At 35.1% G+C, this 18,720-nt stretch overlaps 1 protein-coding gene and 1 pseudogene across 8 annotated transcripts in view; one reads left to right on the top strand and one right to left on the bottom strand.

Moving 5' to 3' along the window:
• Window positions 1-8,772, bottom strand: part of USP47 (ubiquitin specific peptidase 47) — a 96,598-nt gene extending 87,826 nt beyond the window's left edge. For 4 of the 8 annotated variants that reach the window (XM_016135444.2, XM_036221387.1, XM_036221390.1 and 1 more), the window contains exon 1: window positions 8,519-8,627. In XM_016135444.2, coding sequence (XP_015990930.1) covers window positions 8,519-8,557 — 39 coding nt within the window. In that variant the 5' untranslated portion in view covers window positions 8,558-8,627. Of the gene's footprint in view, window positions 1-8,518 lie in introns of all 8 variants that reach the window. The other 4 variants (XM_016135446.2, XM_036221388.1, XM_036221389.1 and 1 more) reach the window with 2 other exon arrangements.
• Window positions 8,633-18,079, top strand: LOC107505315 (annotated as a pseudogene).
• Window positions 18,080-18,720: the final 641 nt, after the last annotated feature.

The raw sequence follows: 18,720 nt of genomic DNA, 5'->3' as shown, positions 1-18,720 counted from the left end.
GCAGGATTTTAAGAGCATATTTTTAAAAATCATTAAATTTAAGACATCTAATAATATTCATAAAAACAGTAATCTCTCAATAGACAGCTGTAGCAACAGTTTTAGGTATATGAAAACGTTCATATCCATGGCTACCTTACATATGCATGGTTCAATTTAGTTCCATTAAACAAAACAATAGGGCATTTATTATTGCTCCCACACCTGAGAACAAAGTAAATGGAAGTTTGCAGGACAGAGAAGAGACATCTGTTTACTTATACTACACCAATAGAAAACCAGGCTCAAAAAAAAAAAAAAAAAAAGTGTGGTCTTTAAGAATCTTGAGGTAAAAGACACATCATTTTTGCCAATCATTTGCCATCCCTACCAGACACAATCATTATTTTGCCAAAGACTTTTTTACAATGAGAATGTTTGTACAAAATTAGATATTAAGCCAGCAATACCTGGGAAGAACACTTTAAAACTTGTGTAAAAACCCTCATAAAAGAACATGCCTCTGCATATCATGATACTTAAACATGCTGCCTGAACTGAAGAAGGTCCTTAATACCAATCAATCAGTTGTAAAAGCAGATGCCTTTTGGAAACTTAATTTACAATGGGTATTTAAATCTATATGTAATACTGTTTTTCACAACCCTCTATTTTTGATACAATCTTAACTTTTCAATTTAGGCTATAGATGGTACACTAGTACCCTGGAAATGTACTATCCCTCTCCCCTCCATTTCAGCAAAAAGTTATAGTAGTTGGGCAATAAGACACAAATTTTGAGACTAATGAAAAAAAAGAGGGGGGGGAATACAGAAGAGGCAAGAATCCTAAGTACATAAGAAAGTTACTTAAACAGTAGTTTTCATGTAAAATCAAAGTTCATCCATTTAAAACTATCTAAAAACCAGATGATAATAAATACTTCCTTTATTCACTCAGGCAAGGGCATAGAAATGACATATGAAGGCATATAACACATCTGGGGACAGCCATTAATGTAGCTGAATGTGGCTAAAACCAAACTGGCATGGGGCAAAAGATAAAAACAATAAGTTAGGAATTTCTGGTTAAAGAGGATAGATTGAAAACAAGCATTTAGCTCTGAAGCTTCCTCAAATATCTCTGAAACAAAAACAAATAAATTTTTAAAGAGTATAAACCCATAAGAAACCAGAAACACAATTTTGGAAGGTGGAGAACAAGTAATGACTATCAGGCTGAATCATACATTAGCCTCAAGGAAACACCAAAAACGCCTGGCTTATATCAATCACATTTACATTTGATGTGACCAAACTACCCCTAAATTCCTCAGAAAAGTGGGTGATTCCAGGGTTGGGGTAGGGAAATTTAAGATAGGATGAAGTATTATGTGGTGCCACAAAGTAAGGGGTGCTAAAAGAGAAAGGATGAATACAGACACCATCAGTTAAGTCTATACTGACATAAATAATAAATAAATGGGGGAGAAGAGACAAATCGTTCTCACAGAAGATTTCCAATTCCAATGTAGAAATAATGACAGAAATAGAAAATCACCACTAAAATGCAACAGTAATAAGACAAGATCCATAGAAGGATCCTAAAATTAGTGGGCAAAAATTTAAGCAGAAATGGGCTACCTCCATAGTCTCAAAGTATTTAGTAATCATTAAAGAGGAAAATAGTAACTTTACAGTAGAGAAACCTAGCAGACACCATCTTAACCAAGTGATCAAGGTTAGCATCCTCAGTAATACATATCAGCAGCATGTCTTCTCCACCTCCACTTTATAGTGCACTGAGGACACATCATGTCTGAGATAGCTTTCTCTTTACTAATAAAATCATGAGAAAACATCAGACAAACCCAAATTGAAAGCCATTCTACAAAATAACTGACCAGTACCACTCAAGTGTCAAGGTCATAAAAGAGAAGGAAACTAAGAAACTGTCACAGATTACTTAGAAAACTAAGGAGACATGGCAACTAAATTTACTGTGGGTCCCGAATTTGGATCTTAAAACAAACAAAAAAACTTAGTGGAAAAACTAGTAAAATCTGAATAAATTCTGTAGTGTAGTTAATAGTATTGTATTAAGGTTAATTTCTTACTTGTGATTAGTGCTCTATAGTTATATAAGATGTTAACACAAGAAGCTAAGTGAAGGGTATGGGCACTCTGTATTCTTTTTGTAACTCGTCTACTAAAAAGTAAAAAGAAAAAAAAGGCCCAAGAACAAACAATTTCAGATACTCTGGGAGTAAGAGCAGAGTTCAAACTAAAATAAGATTGACGTCTGCTTAAGAGGCAGTTAGAAACCCCTCTTCTACTCTCTGACCATCCCTGGCAAAAGACAAAACAATCTCTGGAGAGCATAAAACAGATCATCTCTGGACTAGAAGATAGCAGGCTCAACTGAATCTGAGGTGTGCTATAGGAAAAACTAGGGAGTTAAAATGAAAGTGTATCTGCATACTTAATGAAGAAATTCACATCCCTTTTTCCTACTCAGCTCCCAACCTTGCCCTTTCCAGGCAAAAGATCAAAAATCTTTTCTGAGAAATCAATCCAGCTAAAGAAAAAAGATGTGTCACTGGAAGTCTGAGAGTAAATTATCCAAATATATCAACCTACAGGGAAAACAATAATCAGCAACTGGCTGAGCTTCCATTCAGCTTTTCAAGGTACTCTTTTAAATAAGGGTTCACTTCCAAGGATCCCCAGACATTTAAGGAAAGCACCTAATATGAAAGACAACGTCCAACAGAAACAAATGGCAAAAGGAAATCTGAGGAAAGAGAGACTATGCAGAGAAGAAAACTACCAATAATACCCTAAGAGAGATAAAAGACATTATGTACATAAAACAAAAACTAGATATTACAAACTTTTTCCATAAAAAATAAAAAGAGTGCCTGAAAATTATAAACACGATAGCAGAAGTAAAACCTCAGTAGAAGTGGAAGATAAAGTTGAAAAAAAAATCTCCCAGAAAGCAGGGGGAAAAAAAAGAAATAGAAGAAAGATGAAAACAGATAACAAAATTAGAAAAACCACTCAGCAGGCCCAACGCTTTAATAGGAATTCAAGAAAGAGAACAGAGAAAAAAGGAGAGGAAATCAAAGAATTTAAGAAAATTTCTCAGAACTGACAAGATAAATCCCAGATTAGATAAGACTACCCTGAACCCAGCAGATGGATAAAAACAGACCTATAGGGAAAAAGATTCTCTGAGCTTCTAGAAGGAAAAATGTTTCAAAATAGTAGAATTTTCTAGGCATTTGATATTTCAATAGCAACACTGAAAAAGAAAAAAAGACAATGAACCAATATTTTTTAAATTCTGAGAGATAATTATTCCTGACTGAGAATTCTCTGCACAGCCAAACTATCTTATAAGGCAAGGGGGTTGAAACAACATTTTCAGACACATGAGGTCTCAAAAAAATTTTACCCTTTCCAGAAGAGTAAAGAAAATGAGGATATTGGATACAGACCCAGGAGCTTCAATACAAGAGAGACCTGAGGAGAACTACTAGGACGATAGACAGTGATGGTAAAGCTAAGATAACAGCTGCAACTCAAGGAAATTCAAAAAAAAATTGGTAGGTTTGGACTAAATCAGGGTTTCTCAATGGTGGCACTACTGACATTTGGGCGCACATAATTCTTTGTTGTGGGAGGCTGTCCTGAGCAGTGTAGGATGATGTCTGGCCGCACAGCTGTCTACTACTCACTAGATATCAGGAGCAAGTTCCCTGCTCTCCCTTCACCTACCTAATGTTGCCAAGTGTCCTCTAGGTTGCCCCCAGATAAAAACCACTTGCCTAAAATAATAACTACATAGAAAACTAAGCAAAAAAAAAAAAAAAAAAAAAAAAGAAAGAAAGAAAATTGCGTGTGTGTGTGTGTGTGTGTATAAACTCAGGGAAAACAAAATGTTGTACACAAAAGGAAAATAATCACAGTAAACTACATTGCTGAACTATGAATAGTTTATAGTAACCTTGATATAAACTTTGAATACTGATATTTCCAAACAATTTGCAATATGACAATATTGGGACCACTGGGGAGGACTGAGAAGTGTGCTTGTGCATGATTGGGAATAGTGGTAAACTATGTCTTCCATTGTGAGAAGTCAGTAGATAACTAAACTGAAAATTCAAGAAGCATGCTATTTTGACATACGGAGATAAATCTCAAAAGAATGAATTGAAAGTGGTTGCCTCTAGAGGGTCTGAAATAAAAGCAAGAAAGAATTTGCATAAGACTATAGTTTTTGTAAGTAGTCCTGTAGAGCTATTCGATTCTTTTAAATATGTGCATGTATAACTTTGATAATAATTTTATTTAAAAAAAATCAATTGAGGCTAGATTATGGAGGACGTTCCTATTGGTTAAGGCCACACAAACTAGACTCAAATAGTTATGCAACTCTGACCAAGTTATTTAACCTCTCTAAGCCTTACATTTTTTTTTTACAGCTTTTCAAATTTTGTTAAATAACTTTTTTATTTTTCAATTACAGTTGACATACAGTATTATATTAGTTTCAGGTGTACAACACAGTGGTTAGACATTTACATAACTTAACAAAGTGATGACCCCAGTAACTATGTAACCTACCCTTAATTATACTATAAAATACTTGAGGGAAGAACAAATCTTTTCTATTTCTTCTAAATTTTCCCTATATGGCAGAGTCAAGTAATAAGCACAGAAAATAATAAATATTAATCTCAGAAAGCCTTATAAACAGAATATTAATAAGAAAGCAATAAATAAAAATTGTGATGCTATTAAAAGCAAAAGATGTCAAAGCCCATATCAATATACAATAATTCAAAGACATATACATAGTAGGGTGAAAAAGTGAGGTGAAAAGTTTTGTTGTTTAACACAATGAACAGACCACACTTTCTTTGCTTCTCTCTAGGTACAAGTTAGGAGGAATACTAAAAATACTGAAATAAGTCTAAAATAGAGCAACTGAGAAACAGTTAAAGAATTGAGATGCTTAGACTGTAGAACAGAAAAAGTTGGCCCTCCTGCTCCCCTCCACCATCTTCATCAATGAGAAATGCTACTATATGAAAAATGATTTACGATTTCTGCTATCCAGAGGCAAATATCAAAAGAAGGTTGCTATAAAGATCTAGATTTCTCTCAACTCAAAAACTTAACAGACCTCTTCTAAGCCAAAGATGTTACGAGAGATTAGTCATGAAGGTATTCAAGCAGAGGGTGGTAAACACCTTGCCAAGATGCTGTAAAAAACATCCAAGCAGGAGATGATAGGTTGGGGTGCTAATTTCCATACAACCCTGTAACCACATAGATGAATATTACTGAACATCTGCTCTAGGAAGGATACTGTCTAGACCTATAATACATACAAAACAACTGAGAGAGAAAAAATATAAAGATCTCTGCTACCGAGAAATTCATAACATAAAATATAAAATGTATATTACAGTTTGAGACCATATAAATGTCAAAAAGCACTATTTATTAACTGCCAAATGAATTATTTTCATATAAAAAGGTCTTCTAAGAAGGAGACATCCCTAAGGTTAAAATGGTCAGGAAAGGTTTTTTGGAATAAATATGAGGTACTTATGGGGGGAAAAAATATATATGAAGGTTCTGAATAGGTGGAGAGAAGTAGGAAAGAGGGGGTAGCAGAAACAGAAATGAAAAGCAAATTAGAGAGAAACCTGTTTGGCTGCATTAAAAACTTGTTTTGTTCTAGAAGAGCTAAGCTGAAAGGGCAGGTTGTGGCCAGAATCAAATTGTACTAGTCCTTGAATACCAAGCTAAATAGTTTCAAATTTACCCTGTATACAGCGCCTGTAGCAAGTACTCAACTCTGCTTGAGCCATAGAGAATAGTAAATAAATGGGCATGGCTGCGGTCCAAAAAACTTTACTTATGACTACTGGAATGTGAATTTCATGTATTTCTATGTGTCACAGAATACAGTTATTCTTTTGATTTTTTTCCAACAATTTGAAAATGTAAAAATCATTCTTAACTCATGGGCCATATAAAAACAGACTGCAGGCTACATTTGGCCCATGAGTTACAGTTTTCCACCCCCTGTACTACACTATGCTGCCTTCTTCAGCAGTCCTCTAAGGTACATTTGTCTTTCAGCTTCAAGGACCAGAATAATATATTACTCATTCAACACGCATGAATGCACACGCCTAACCAAGGTCTACTAGGGGTCAGAGGTTATCCTCTCCCCTCAAAATCTGTTGATTGTAAGCCATTAGAAGAATTTTTAAATGTTGTAATTTATTTTCAGATAGTAAATGTACTTAGAGAGTTATAAACTATTTTTACGGAACTTATATGGAGGGATCCATAAAATAGAGTATAATCGAGGGGATGTCAGTTCTAGTACTAACTTTCTCATTTACTCATGTGACCCTGAACAAGCTACTCTCAATCCTGTGGCTCTAATTTCCTCATCTGTAAAGTGAAGGGGTATAAGTCACTAGATGATCACTATGCTTTCTCTCAGCTTTGGCGCTGTACGATTCTACTCCTACTTAAAAAGGCCAGACGGGATGACAAACACCAGACAAAAGTGATAACTGAGGACGCAGAAAAGAAGAGAATGGCACTTACTAAATGAGTGGGCACATAGGACAAATAGGTAGGAAAAAAGACCGAAAAAGTACGGCATTACTAAAATCAAAGAATTTTTTTAAAACTATCAAATGCAAAAGAAAATTTAAGGAAGAGAATCAATGACAATTTAACAAATATGTCCACCAAAAAAGAATAAACTAGTTAGCTATCTAAAAAAAAAGCAAGGACTTCAAGTGACAGTCTTAAGATTTGAGAGTACTGTGCATGCTTCCAGAAATTATGAGATGAGCCAGGGAAAAAGAAAAGACTGAAGATGAGTCTAAGGAATAGAAAATAAAGGAATACAGTCCCGAAAAAGTAGAAAGAAAAAACAAGTTGGTGTGAACGTGAAGCCTCAATTAAGGGAATTAGTTTTAAAGGAAAGGCATTTAATTTTTAAAATGTAAATGCAGAATTACAGTATCAGTTTTCATTTTTCCTGTATATCAAATTATTAGGGAAATAAACCTAATGTTGGGTTTGCTTAAAGCAGAATTCCACCTATATTATATTTTCTAATGGTCAAAAAATTAAGAACTTTGCTTTTCATAAGAATGAAAAACAGCCATATGTAACTCTAAAAGAAATGCATGTTTATATCTTTCTTACAGCACCTATCGCTTCTATCTTTGCATAAGAGTTACTTATGTAGTAAAGAACGTAGCTCCTACTTACTAGTGTTCTTTCTTAGTAGCTTTCGAAAGCTTCCAAGGCAAGAATTCTGATTAATTCATCTGTTTATGTGCTTTGCTCAGGTGATGGTTGATGAATACTGACCCATGATAACTTTTAATTTTTAAAAAGTCATCCTCACAAAATAACTATCATCTGATATGTTGGAAAAATATTTATATCATGGATACATAACACCAATAGGACTTTTGCATTGTCAGAGCTTGTTTTAAGTAGAAACAAATTGCTACAAAGCAACTAAAAAAGGCAAAAAATAAAAAAGCTTAACAAACATTACTCATAAATATCAAGATCCCACTACATGGCTAATTTCAACAGACATCTGCCTCTAAGGTATATGAGAAATAAAAATCCAAAGCATTAGCCTACAGATCAACCAGTTAAAAATACACGTTTGTATACGCTGAGAATATTTATATAGCCAACAGAGGGACTATTAATACATTGAAATTCACTGGCCAGTGCTGGGTTCTACCATTAATCTTCTACTATTTGAGAGAGGCCAAGAAGTCCAGGCGTCTCATATCACTTGTTCTTAAGAATTTAAGAAGTCACACAAACTGGCATACGCAACCCAACTACAAAAAGTAGTTCAGTTCTCCATATGGCAATGTTAAACTCTCTCTTACCTTTCTATGAAAGTCACACTTACTACTTTTCAATGATCTTCAGTAGGCCCCATAAGGCAGGCCAACTGTACTACCAAGTAGCAGTTCAAAAAAGTCCTAACAGTTAACTCTGCCCTCCCACAGATCTCAAGTTGGGTGTAGATTTCACAAGCCCTGAAAGTTATACACTGCCACTGTCAAAACCAGAAGCACCACCGTCACCCGGTCGTGCCCATCAGCAACTGTTTCAGAATTTTTTGTTTGAAATTATCTATCTTCGCTCGACATGGTAAATAAGTACGTAAAAGGCCACCTTCTCCCCCAAAGCAAGACCTGTGCGCTCCTTTATTTGTCCAGCTCCATAAACCCAAGAGGGGAGATTTGTACTTCCCCAGCCCCCTAGATCCAGTCGGGTCTCCCAACTGCTCGCCGCCTTCTCCATACACCACCCCCCTCCACCAACACACACCTCCTACAAGCCCCAGAGCCGGGCCCGCACACGAGTGAACCCGCAGCCGGACGCTCGCCCGGGCCTGTGCTGTTTCGAGCGGCCTCAGGCCTCGGGCCTAGCCTCCCACGCTGGCCCCTCACCTCTTTCGGGACCAATTGGTTCTCCTCGCCCGGCACCATCGCTCAGACTCCAGCCGCTCCTCTCCGCCCTGCTGGGGGTGGGGGGAGGTGGCGGCGGCTCTCTCTCAGGAGAGAATGGCAGCGGCAGTCATCCTCTCCACCGCCCGCGCTTCGGCAACCTCGGAGGCCTCAGCCTGGGCCTCAGACACCAGCGCGCAGACACCGAACCACCGCTCCGCCGCCGCCGTCGTCGCCGTCGCCTTAGTTGTCGGCCCCTCCCCCAGCCTGAGGCAATCAATGGAAAAATGGCGGCGGCCGCTCTCGCGAGAATTCAGGCCGCCTCGGAGCCAGGCGCCAGGCGCCCAAGGTGCCAAGGCAGCTGCTGCTAGCGTTTAATTATCTCAGCTCTTGTGCTTCCCTAAGAGGTACGAAATTGGTTGGGTGGCCATGCAAACGCTTTTCCTTAGAGGGGTTTTGGACCATCCATCTCGGAACTCCCTCTGCTGGCAGGGAAAGGACCAGGCCTCAGAGTCCTCCATGAGTTCTCGGGCTGTTTGGACTGCCTGCCCACCAAGGAAAGACTCGAGCCTAGAGCCCCTTCTGCGATCCTACCAATACTGTTCTCCCTTCCCGTTAGAAAAGCTCCTGAACTCCTTCCCCTCTTCACACACCCTTGGCCTCTTCCTGGAAGAGAAAGCACCACGAGGCCCCCCGGCCTCCGCCCTCAGACACAGTCCCGGCCAGAAAAAAACTATTTTCTTTTTCCCCCTCTCTCCACCCTCCCGACGGCTGGAAAGACTTCGGGGCCCATCTCCTGCTAGGGGAGGCAACAGCCCTTGCCTCAGAAATGGCGTCACGTCCACCCACCCTGACACACACACACACACACACACACACACACACACACACACACACACACACACACACTCCCGTTAGAGCTGCGTTCCCTGCCCCCTTTAAAAGAACTTCCAACAGGTTCAAGTCTGGGACTGAGATAGCTTAAGAGAGTAGGTCTGCAGTTTGAACCTGTGATCCGCTTTAAAAATGTTTTTAGAATATTTTAATCTCCTTTAGCAGTAAACGTTGTGCTCTGTATTATACTAAACAGATAATGCAAGTTATTTTTCCAAATCCTCATTCCTCAAAACTTTCTTTATGATTACTCAGTGGGGTGTCCTTCATGAAAACTCCATGAGTAGAGTAAGTTTACAGCATGCTGAAATAATATAATCCTGCCGCGTTCCTAACATCCACAGCATTAACTATCTGTACCTGTGCTCTCCATTTTTTCTTAAAATTGCACTGTTACAAAAAAAAAAAAGCCTATATACTTATGTAAGTTATATGCATGTCCTGTTGTGTATTCTATAAAACTTTTTTAAATGTAAAAATCATAAGATAGACAAAAAAAACATTTAAAGTAATTAAGAGTAATTTTGTATATTAATGATTTAAAAAATCTGTTATTCTCAGTAAAAAATTTAGTGAAAGCAATGATTGACTAGGTTTCGATGTTTTTAAAAACCTAATACCTTGTGAAACAGTTATTAAAATGTCTGATTCAACCTTCAGGTTGTTTATTTCGTTTTAATGGCTGTCATAAGCTGGAAAAAGCTAACTCAAAAAGATATGTAGATCCTAATGGAAGACATACATCTTGGCTGCTCTTACTGATGCAAGTTTCCATATATCACTTCCATCCACCAACCAGGAAGTTTTTTTTGAAATTCAGCTAGTGACTTTGTATCTTCCCTGATGTCAGCCAGAAGACGTTGCATTTTTATATTTTTAACAAATGGGTTAAAATTCGAATCATTGCTTGAAAGATTTTTAAATAGGTTCACTATAGATTTTGCATTGATTTTGCCTTTTTAAAATATCACATTAAAATATTTATCCTGATTACTGAGTTTTGAGGACCCCCTTAAACCGTACACCTGAGATGGATGTCTCACTTGCCTTAGCGCAGTCCCAGCCTTCGGTAGCACACATACATTATTTCTGCATCAGAATCATGTAATGGAAATGTTGCCAAATCTGATTTCATAATATCATCCCCATACTTAATAAGATGACTTCTGCAGAGCTCATGCTAGTAGACATGTCATCCCTACTGTCTGTCATCTTCTTTGCTTATGCCTGCGTTATTATCTCCAACTCATGTTTTCTTTCCAGAAATCTTTTTTAGCTACTTTCATGTAGTGGGAGTTAGTTGAATGAAATAATAATGTAATTGATAAATCTAATTTGCCCAGCACACACAAATTGGAATAAATCACAATATAGTGAAAGGAAAGAAAATGATGCAATCCCGGAATTCTTCCCCACATTGCATAACTTGCACTTTTCTCTCATTAATAGTGAGATGCCAACATAAATCTATATATTAAATATTTGTAAGACTTTGTTTTTAGATAAAAATATTTTTTAAATTCTAATACTTTCTTCCCATTCTACCATTTCTGATTATACACTCTTCTCTTTAGAGGCCATTGGCAAGACTGTACTAGAAGCTAATAGGTTGGTAGGTATACAATTATATTCCCAGAATAAGTATATGAATACATGAATCGATTAATAATGAACAAATAGAGATGTATGGCTACTCTTCCTAGTAAATTAAGTTACTGATATTACATGTATATGTGTTTGCTTATTTTACATATAGATTTTATGTCTTCAGCTCCAACCTCTCCCATAGGTTCCAAACTCACATCCATCTACCTTTTCGATGACTCGAAACATCTTGAATTTAACTTGACCTGAACAGAACATTCCATTTCCAAGCCTCTCCCACCTTCCTCCTGCAACATAAACTCTCAGTTAAGCTGTCAGTTCTCTCTGCCAAAAAGTTGAGAATCTTCGTCTTATATTCAGTTTATAACTAAATGCTGTCACTTCCTCTTCTAAAGTACATCCCAATCCACCTGCTTCTTTTTACATTCTCTGCTGCCCATCATGTTCCAATCATTGTCATTTTTTGTCTAGACCGTTGCAGTTGTCTACTAACTGGACTCCTGGCTTCTATACTTATCTTCCAATGATTCCTACTCCACACAGCATCTAGAGTGATCTTTTTAAATTATATCGGATTATGACCTTTTCCTAGTTAAAACCTTTCAAAGAGTTCCTTCTCCACTCAGCATAAAATCCATATTCCTTGCCATAGCCTGTAAAATCCAATATCCATCCCCTATCAGCCTTGCTTATCTCATCTACCTCTCTTCCTCTTACACTAATGACCTAGCTACTCTGTTTTTACTGAAGTTTTTAAATACATCAAATTTACCTCTGCTACAAAGCCTTTGCACTAGTTATTCCATTTTCTTGAAAGTTCTTCCCCCAATCTTTGCTTTTATCTAGTTCCATCTTGTCATTTGGTCCTCTCAAATGTTGCCTCTTCAAAGAAGATTTTCATTACCAATCTAGACTGGTTATCCTTAATGTTTATTCTCTGTGCCTAGAACAGTGTCTGGTACGTAGTAGGTGCTTAATACACTTTTTGTTGAATTAATGACCTTTTAAAGGTGCAATTCAAATTTTTTTTTTTTTTTAATGCCAGGACTAGTATAGGTCAGAGGCTTTTTGCTTTGTCTTATAAATTTTTTTTTATTATTTTTCTTTTTCCTTTCACTTTAAATGTTCATAATATAACTCCAGGGAAACATGAAGAAAAATCATACAAAACCAGACTAGGGGACATTCTACAGACTATTTGGCTACTATTCCTCAAGAGAGTTACGCTCAAGAAAACAATGAAAGGCAGAGAAATTGTCACAAAACAGAGGAGACTGGGAGACATGACAACTAAATGCAATATAGTGCCCTGAATTGGATCCTAGAACAAAATAATGGAAAAATTGGTGAAATTCAAATAAAATCTATAGTTTGGTTACTAATAATGTTCCAGTGTCAGCTTCTTAATTTTAACAACTGTGCAGTGGTAATGTAAGATGTTATCTATGAGGGAACCTTGGAAGGATATATGTGGACTCTCTGTTCTAAGCAACTTTTCTGCAAATCTAAAATGTCTCCAAAATAAAAAGTGTATTTAAAATGTTCATGGTAATAAAGATATTTCTTTCTTTTATATTTCAAGACCCTTTGTGAAACATTTCTATATTTTAAACTATTTTTTAAAAGCCATGTAATCAAAGTTATAGTGTACAATTTAAAGAACTAGTGATAATGTTCACCACTATAACTGTATTAGTAATAATGTTAAATGTATTTCATTAATATAAATAGAAATGTCACCAAGCTTATGTTTTAATAAGTTTGAAAAAAAGATCTTTAGTCCATGTGATGTGGCTTTGGAGTCAGACTGAACTGTTTTTATATCTAAGCTCTGACATTTTTTCTATATAAGACTTATCTGAACCTCTTTTTTCTCAACTAGAAAATGGAGGTAATAAAGTAGGCTCTTAACATTTACCAGTTTAATATTTGCGGTTTTGACCAGAAAAGTCCATAAAATGTAGCTCTCTATAATTATGCTAAGGAGAAAGTTTGAATTTTATACATTAGCCAGAGTATAGAAGACTATATAGTTGAGTGCTTGAAAAAATAAGCTGAAAATTGGTTACCTGAATTTTGAATCTCACTTCTGTGTTTATTAACTTTATAGCTTTCCTTGGATAGATCTCTTAAATTCATTGAGGTTTCATTTTCTCTTCTGTAAAATGAGGATAACAATAGCCCCTACTTTATAAGGTTATATTAAATAATAAAATAGTAATAATCATAAAACTATAACAGTTAAAATTGGTTAAATATATATACTAAACAAAACCTGGAAGTGTAGAGAAAAATAATAATAATTCATCTATGCGCGCGCGTGTGTGTGTATAAAAATATAAAATCTCCAATTCTGTTCTAGGTGCTTTACACGTATTATTTCATTCAATTCTCTCAACAATTTATGCATTACTACTACTATTATCCTCATCTTACAAATAAGGAAATTGATATAGAACCTTTGAAGCCTACAGCATACTGCCTAGCATATACTAAATAATATGTACTGGCTATAATTATCCCAGCACTAGATTGACCCCCATGAGGAACTATGTAGACCTAATAATGCTGTCATATAGTAGATTCTTTTAAATATTTGTTGAATAAACGAGTAAATAAACTAGTCATTTAGCTAATGAATAAATCTCGTTACTCATCCAGCAACTATACTTTGATAGAGCTTCATTGTTGCCTACTCTTCCCTACTTAAGTAGTAGCTCCATAAAAATGCTTAATATTTTCTTTTTTGAAAATGGCTCTGAAAAGAAATTCAAGTCTTAGCAATGAGATTGAAGAAATTAATCAAGTGGTGGATCTTAGTCATGAGATAGGCTCTTTGGTTAAGTTAGAGAGTGGAATGTAAAATTTGTTGATGGCTTATATTTTTGATGGAAATGATGCCATCAAAAGGAAACAAGAAAAATCAATTTGGGAAGCTATTTCAGTGTGTATTTCCACCACTACCAAAGAAGTCATCGATTGAGTAGAAAACCTCGTAAACATTAAAAGTTGACTAACTCTTGGTATAAAAATAAGAACAGAAAATATGATGCTCAAGAAAATGTAACCTAGGAGAACCCTAGGAACATGTACAAACATTAGTATGAGGCAATAGGTGAGGACATTAGTGGAGCTCTCAACCCACTTTGCCCTCAAAGAAAGATTAGTTCAAAGACCTAACGTAGCATTTTTCTATTGACATAAACTAAATAAAATCATTGCCACAGAAGTGCTGGCCTCTTTCTGAGCCAAAGAAGTTCACAAAACAAAAGGTTTACAGATCAGTGTGTTAAACACTGAAGAGGCTCACATCAACAGAGAATGTCTTGGCAAACATGTTGAAGGAGGAGTCACCAATATCAGAGCTTAAGACAACCAAAAACAAATCATGATTCATCCTAGCTTTCTCTAGGGTTCTGCAAATACTCGAATTCCAAGGGCCAAAATGAGGAAGAATCCAATAAAAAAAAATTGAAGTCATGTGTTCATATTTTAAAATGATCTCATAAGATCTTCGCCATAGAACAGTATTTATAAATTTGATATTTGAAGAGATCTCAATATTCTTTGAGAATATCAAGCGTTCATTGTAAGAATTATTTTACAGAATTGTGAGAATAAGAAATAATGTATGTAAAAATAAATGTTTTATAATAATATCGTCATCATGTACAAAAGGAAAAATAAGAATTATAAAGATGGTAATTAAGAAATTTTAAATTGTTCATAGCAAAATATTAATATAAATAAAGTCAAAAGACAAAATATCAGCTGGAAATTATTTGCAATAAATATGACAAATGGCTAATTTCCTTAATATAAAAGAGCTTTTATAAATCAATAAGAAAAAGATGAACAATCAATAGAAGAATGCTTAAAGAAGATAAATCAGCACTTCATAAAAAATGGAAGATAAATTGGCAATAAACGTCTGAAAAAATGTTCTACTTTACTCATCATTAAAAAACTGCAAATGAAAACAACAAAATGCCATTTTCACTCTCAGATTACCAAGACTTATGGGGAAATAAGAATTATTATTTCAACTTTGTGAAACATGAATTAGAATAAACTTCTTTGAAGGCAATATGGCAATATGTATATCAAAATTATACATGAAATATACACATTTTTGACCTATATTTCTATTTCCAATATTATCCTACAACACAAATGAACAAAGATATACATATAATGTTGTTCATTACAGTATTGCTTATAATAGCCAAAAACTAGAAATTAGATAAAAATTTGTCAATAAAATTATGTAAATTATGGTATACTCATACTATGTAATACTATGCAGTTGTTAAAATAATGAAATGGAAACATGCGAACTGACATGGACTAAATGCAGCGTGTGTGCTGGTTTGGATCCTAGAACAGAAAAAGGACACTAACGAAAAATAAGTAAAATCTTAATAAACTCTAAAGTTTAGTTAATATTAATGTGCCAACATTAATTTCTTATTTTTGACAAATATACCTTGGTTATAGAATATGTTCATTTTACATATTTCATGGAAGTTCATATTACAACTTTTCATAAAGCCAAAATTATTCCAAAATAAAAAGTATATTTTTTTAAATGATATAGAAAGAAAACCAAGACATAGTAAATGAGAAAAAGCAAGTTGCAGGACAGTATGTATAGCATTTGTATACTAAAAGATGGGTGTTAATATGTATATTCTATTATAGACATAGAATTCTCTGGCAGTATGTGATCCTATGACACCCAAAAGAAAGTTTATGGTAGCTATCTCTTGTCCCTGAAATGGAAGTTATCAATGTCAATGTCAGTGTTAGCTGGGATCTTTTATTTTTCAGTTTCAGATTAAACCATGCTATGTTCTTTTAATTCTTTCACCAAGGGCATGTGTGTCTATATAATTTTAAAGCAACTAATTAAAAAAATAAGGTATGAAAATGAACATGATGACTGACTCATTTTAGATGCTCAGTATTTGAAAATGTTTATGGTCTTTTATTGTCTGCTTTAATTCATAAGTTCTCTGTTATACCTATAATAACAATTGCAAATTTTTCTTGAGTATTTACTATGTTCCGGGCCCTGTGTTAAATATGTTACACATAGTATCTCATTACTTTCCGAAACAACATCTTGGGTTGGGTATAATTGTTATCCCCATTTTATAGACAAGGAAACAGGAACAAAGAAGTCAGGTTACTTGTTAGGGTCACAAGCTAATAAATGGTGGAGCTAGGATTTGAACCCAAGTAGTCTAACTCCCAACTCATTCATCATAGGTAAAGCCTCATTTGCCTCTGTAGTTGCTCTTACAGAATATTTTTTAATATATAGAATATATTTCCATAGAATACATTTTAATTTTCTGATGGCTATGTGAAAAGTATAATTTACTTTCAGTGGAAGAAAGCAGCAACTAATCATTTTTAATTTTTAACTAAATTGGGTGATCGAAAACCCTTGGGCCTTTTAAAATTTTAGCAAATGAGCTGTTTGATCCCTTACATGTTAAATGTTCAAGCTGGCCTTTCCATTATTTGATGGTTTTCACTAGACTAAATGATCACATTTCTTGATTATTTTTTAGATATTTAGTTATTTAATCTTTATAGTTGCTCTTTTCTGGAAGGTTATCAATCTATGTATCCCAAAAGTGAAGCTTTTCTTTAATAAGGTAAGCAGCAGTTGTTATTCCTTTCCTCCCTCTTTTTATAGAGCAGACAGATTATTTTACATAATGTCATCTAAACTTGTTTATCAAGACTTTACACAGTGAGTAAAGGAATATTTTCTCATTGGTTTACATGAGTCCTCTAGTAGAAAAAAATGAAATCGACACCTATATTTGTTGATAGAACTTTTTATATGCACATATAATTAGGTACTTTTATTTAAAAAAAATTTCAGACACTTCAACCTTTATCCCATTTACTAATCTGTAGACAGAGTATAAGTTTTTAACCCCAATCATCATCACAAATTTTGTCAATAATCAACATTTCTTGGATTCCTGCTGTATATATAGCACTGTTGTTTATGAGGTATCATAAATTCTTAGCCAGACTCAATGTCTCATTAATTTAACTACAAAAACTTCAAAATTTATTATGTGCATGAGTACTACAATCATGCCAGGCTCTTTGAAAGATAAAATATAATAAATAAAACTTAGAAAGTAGATCATAAAAATACATAGGAAAATATGATGGAAAGAATGGAAAATGACCAGGGCTACTTATCATAATAAATTAATCTTCACTAAATATCCTTCAGGTGTTTGACATTGTGATAAATATTTGAGAGGGCATTAAGTCAGTGTGGTGACTGATTTCCTGCATAATTGAATTACGAAGATTTAAAAGGTTGGAACATGTAAGAGTTTTATGTCTGAAAATGTACTCTGAAATTCAATTCGACATATTTATTGAGAGCCTTCTGACAAGGCATGCTGCCAGGAACTGTGCAAGATGATGAACAAGTATGTTCTCTACTCTTAGAGCGCTTATAATCTCGTTAGATCAGTGCTATCCAATGTGTGAATTGGGGAAGGCACTCTAGGGTTCACAGTTTGGTGAGCAGCGTTTGGGCTAGACTTCAGCCTCCACTAACCCTTAACTTGGCATCGTCATGTACTGCACAACTTGCACAATCACATGTGGCAGCCCCATCTATAACTAAAACAAATATCTTAGAAATATATAACAGAAGCACTAGAGGACCTTCCCTGTTAACAGGGTTGCAATGTGTGGGGGGACTGCGCGGAGAAGGAATATCCCAACTAGAGTAACAATGGCTTGGAAGATGGATGTTTCCTGCTGAACTTTACAGAACAAACTGTGTAGTATGTGAGATTTTATGTTGATCACAAACAAATCTTTGAAAGTGGGAGATGAAGAAATAGTTACTTAGGATCATCTGTGTACGAACTATTATCACGGGAGGCTTGAGTATATATATTCAGTATCACAAATGAGTTTCAGGAGTACACTATGCTGTGCCTGTTATGTGGCAAAGCTGATAATACTGTCAGTATTCTCCTTGATGACCCCTGACAAATGACTCTGTTATTCTAAGGATCTTTCTGCAGTTCTGTTTTAGCCATGCTGTGTTGACTTATAATAAGACTGATGGTTTGTATTACTTAATTTAAATATATATATATTTATATACATATATTTTACACATATATGTATGTTATAGATGGTTTGTCTTAAATACATATATATTACATATATATGTGTATGTAATAGATGTATATATAAAGTCCTCATTATATAGGGAATAGGTTCTGTCAGGGCAAAGCATTTGAGCCTCAGGTGATTGGAAGGACATATTACAGTGGGAAAAAGGGACCACTTTATCTATGATTGGCCCAGTCTGGGTCAAATGCCTAATGCAATGGCCAAAGCCTGAACTGAGTGGGGACAGCCCAATAGAGAAACACTGAGACAAAGATTCCTGGAAGGCAAAGCAACAGGGGGCATTTTGAGAGCTGAAGAAAATCACAAACATCACAGAAGATCCTAAATACCATGGTAAGAAGTTAAGTGCTTTGAGGTGTTAGTAGAGACATAGAAATAATTTTTTTCTTTAAATTTTCCTAATAAAATGTTTCATGGTAGTGTGGGAAATTACAACATTATTTAAATCTAGGGGTAATAAGTGGAAATTTTATCTTAAAACAATTTTGTGTAAGCAATCTCATTTCTTAAGA

Source organism: Rousettus aegyptiacus, unplaced genomic scaffold, assembly GCF_014176215.1.
Source record: "Rousettus aegyptiacus isolate mRouAeg1 unplaced genomic scaffold, mRouAeg1.p scaffold_m13_p_5, whole genome shotgun sequence".
NCBI classification, from domain to species: Eukaryota; Metazoa; Chordata; class Mammalia; order Chiroptera; family Pteropodidae; genus Rousettus; species Rousettus aegyptiacus.
The sequence above is the reverse complement of the archived record's forward strand: the minus strand, read 5'-3'. Positions and strand labels throughout refer to the sequence as shown.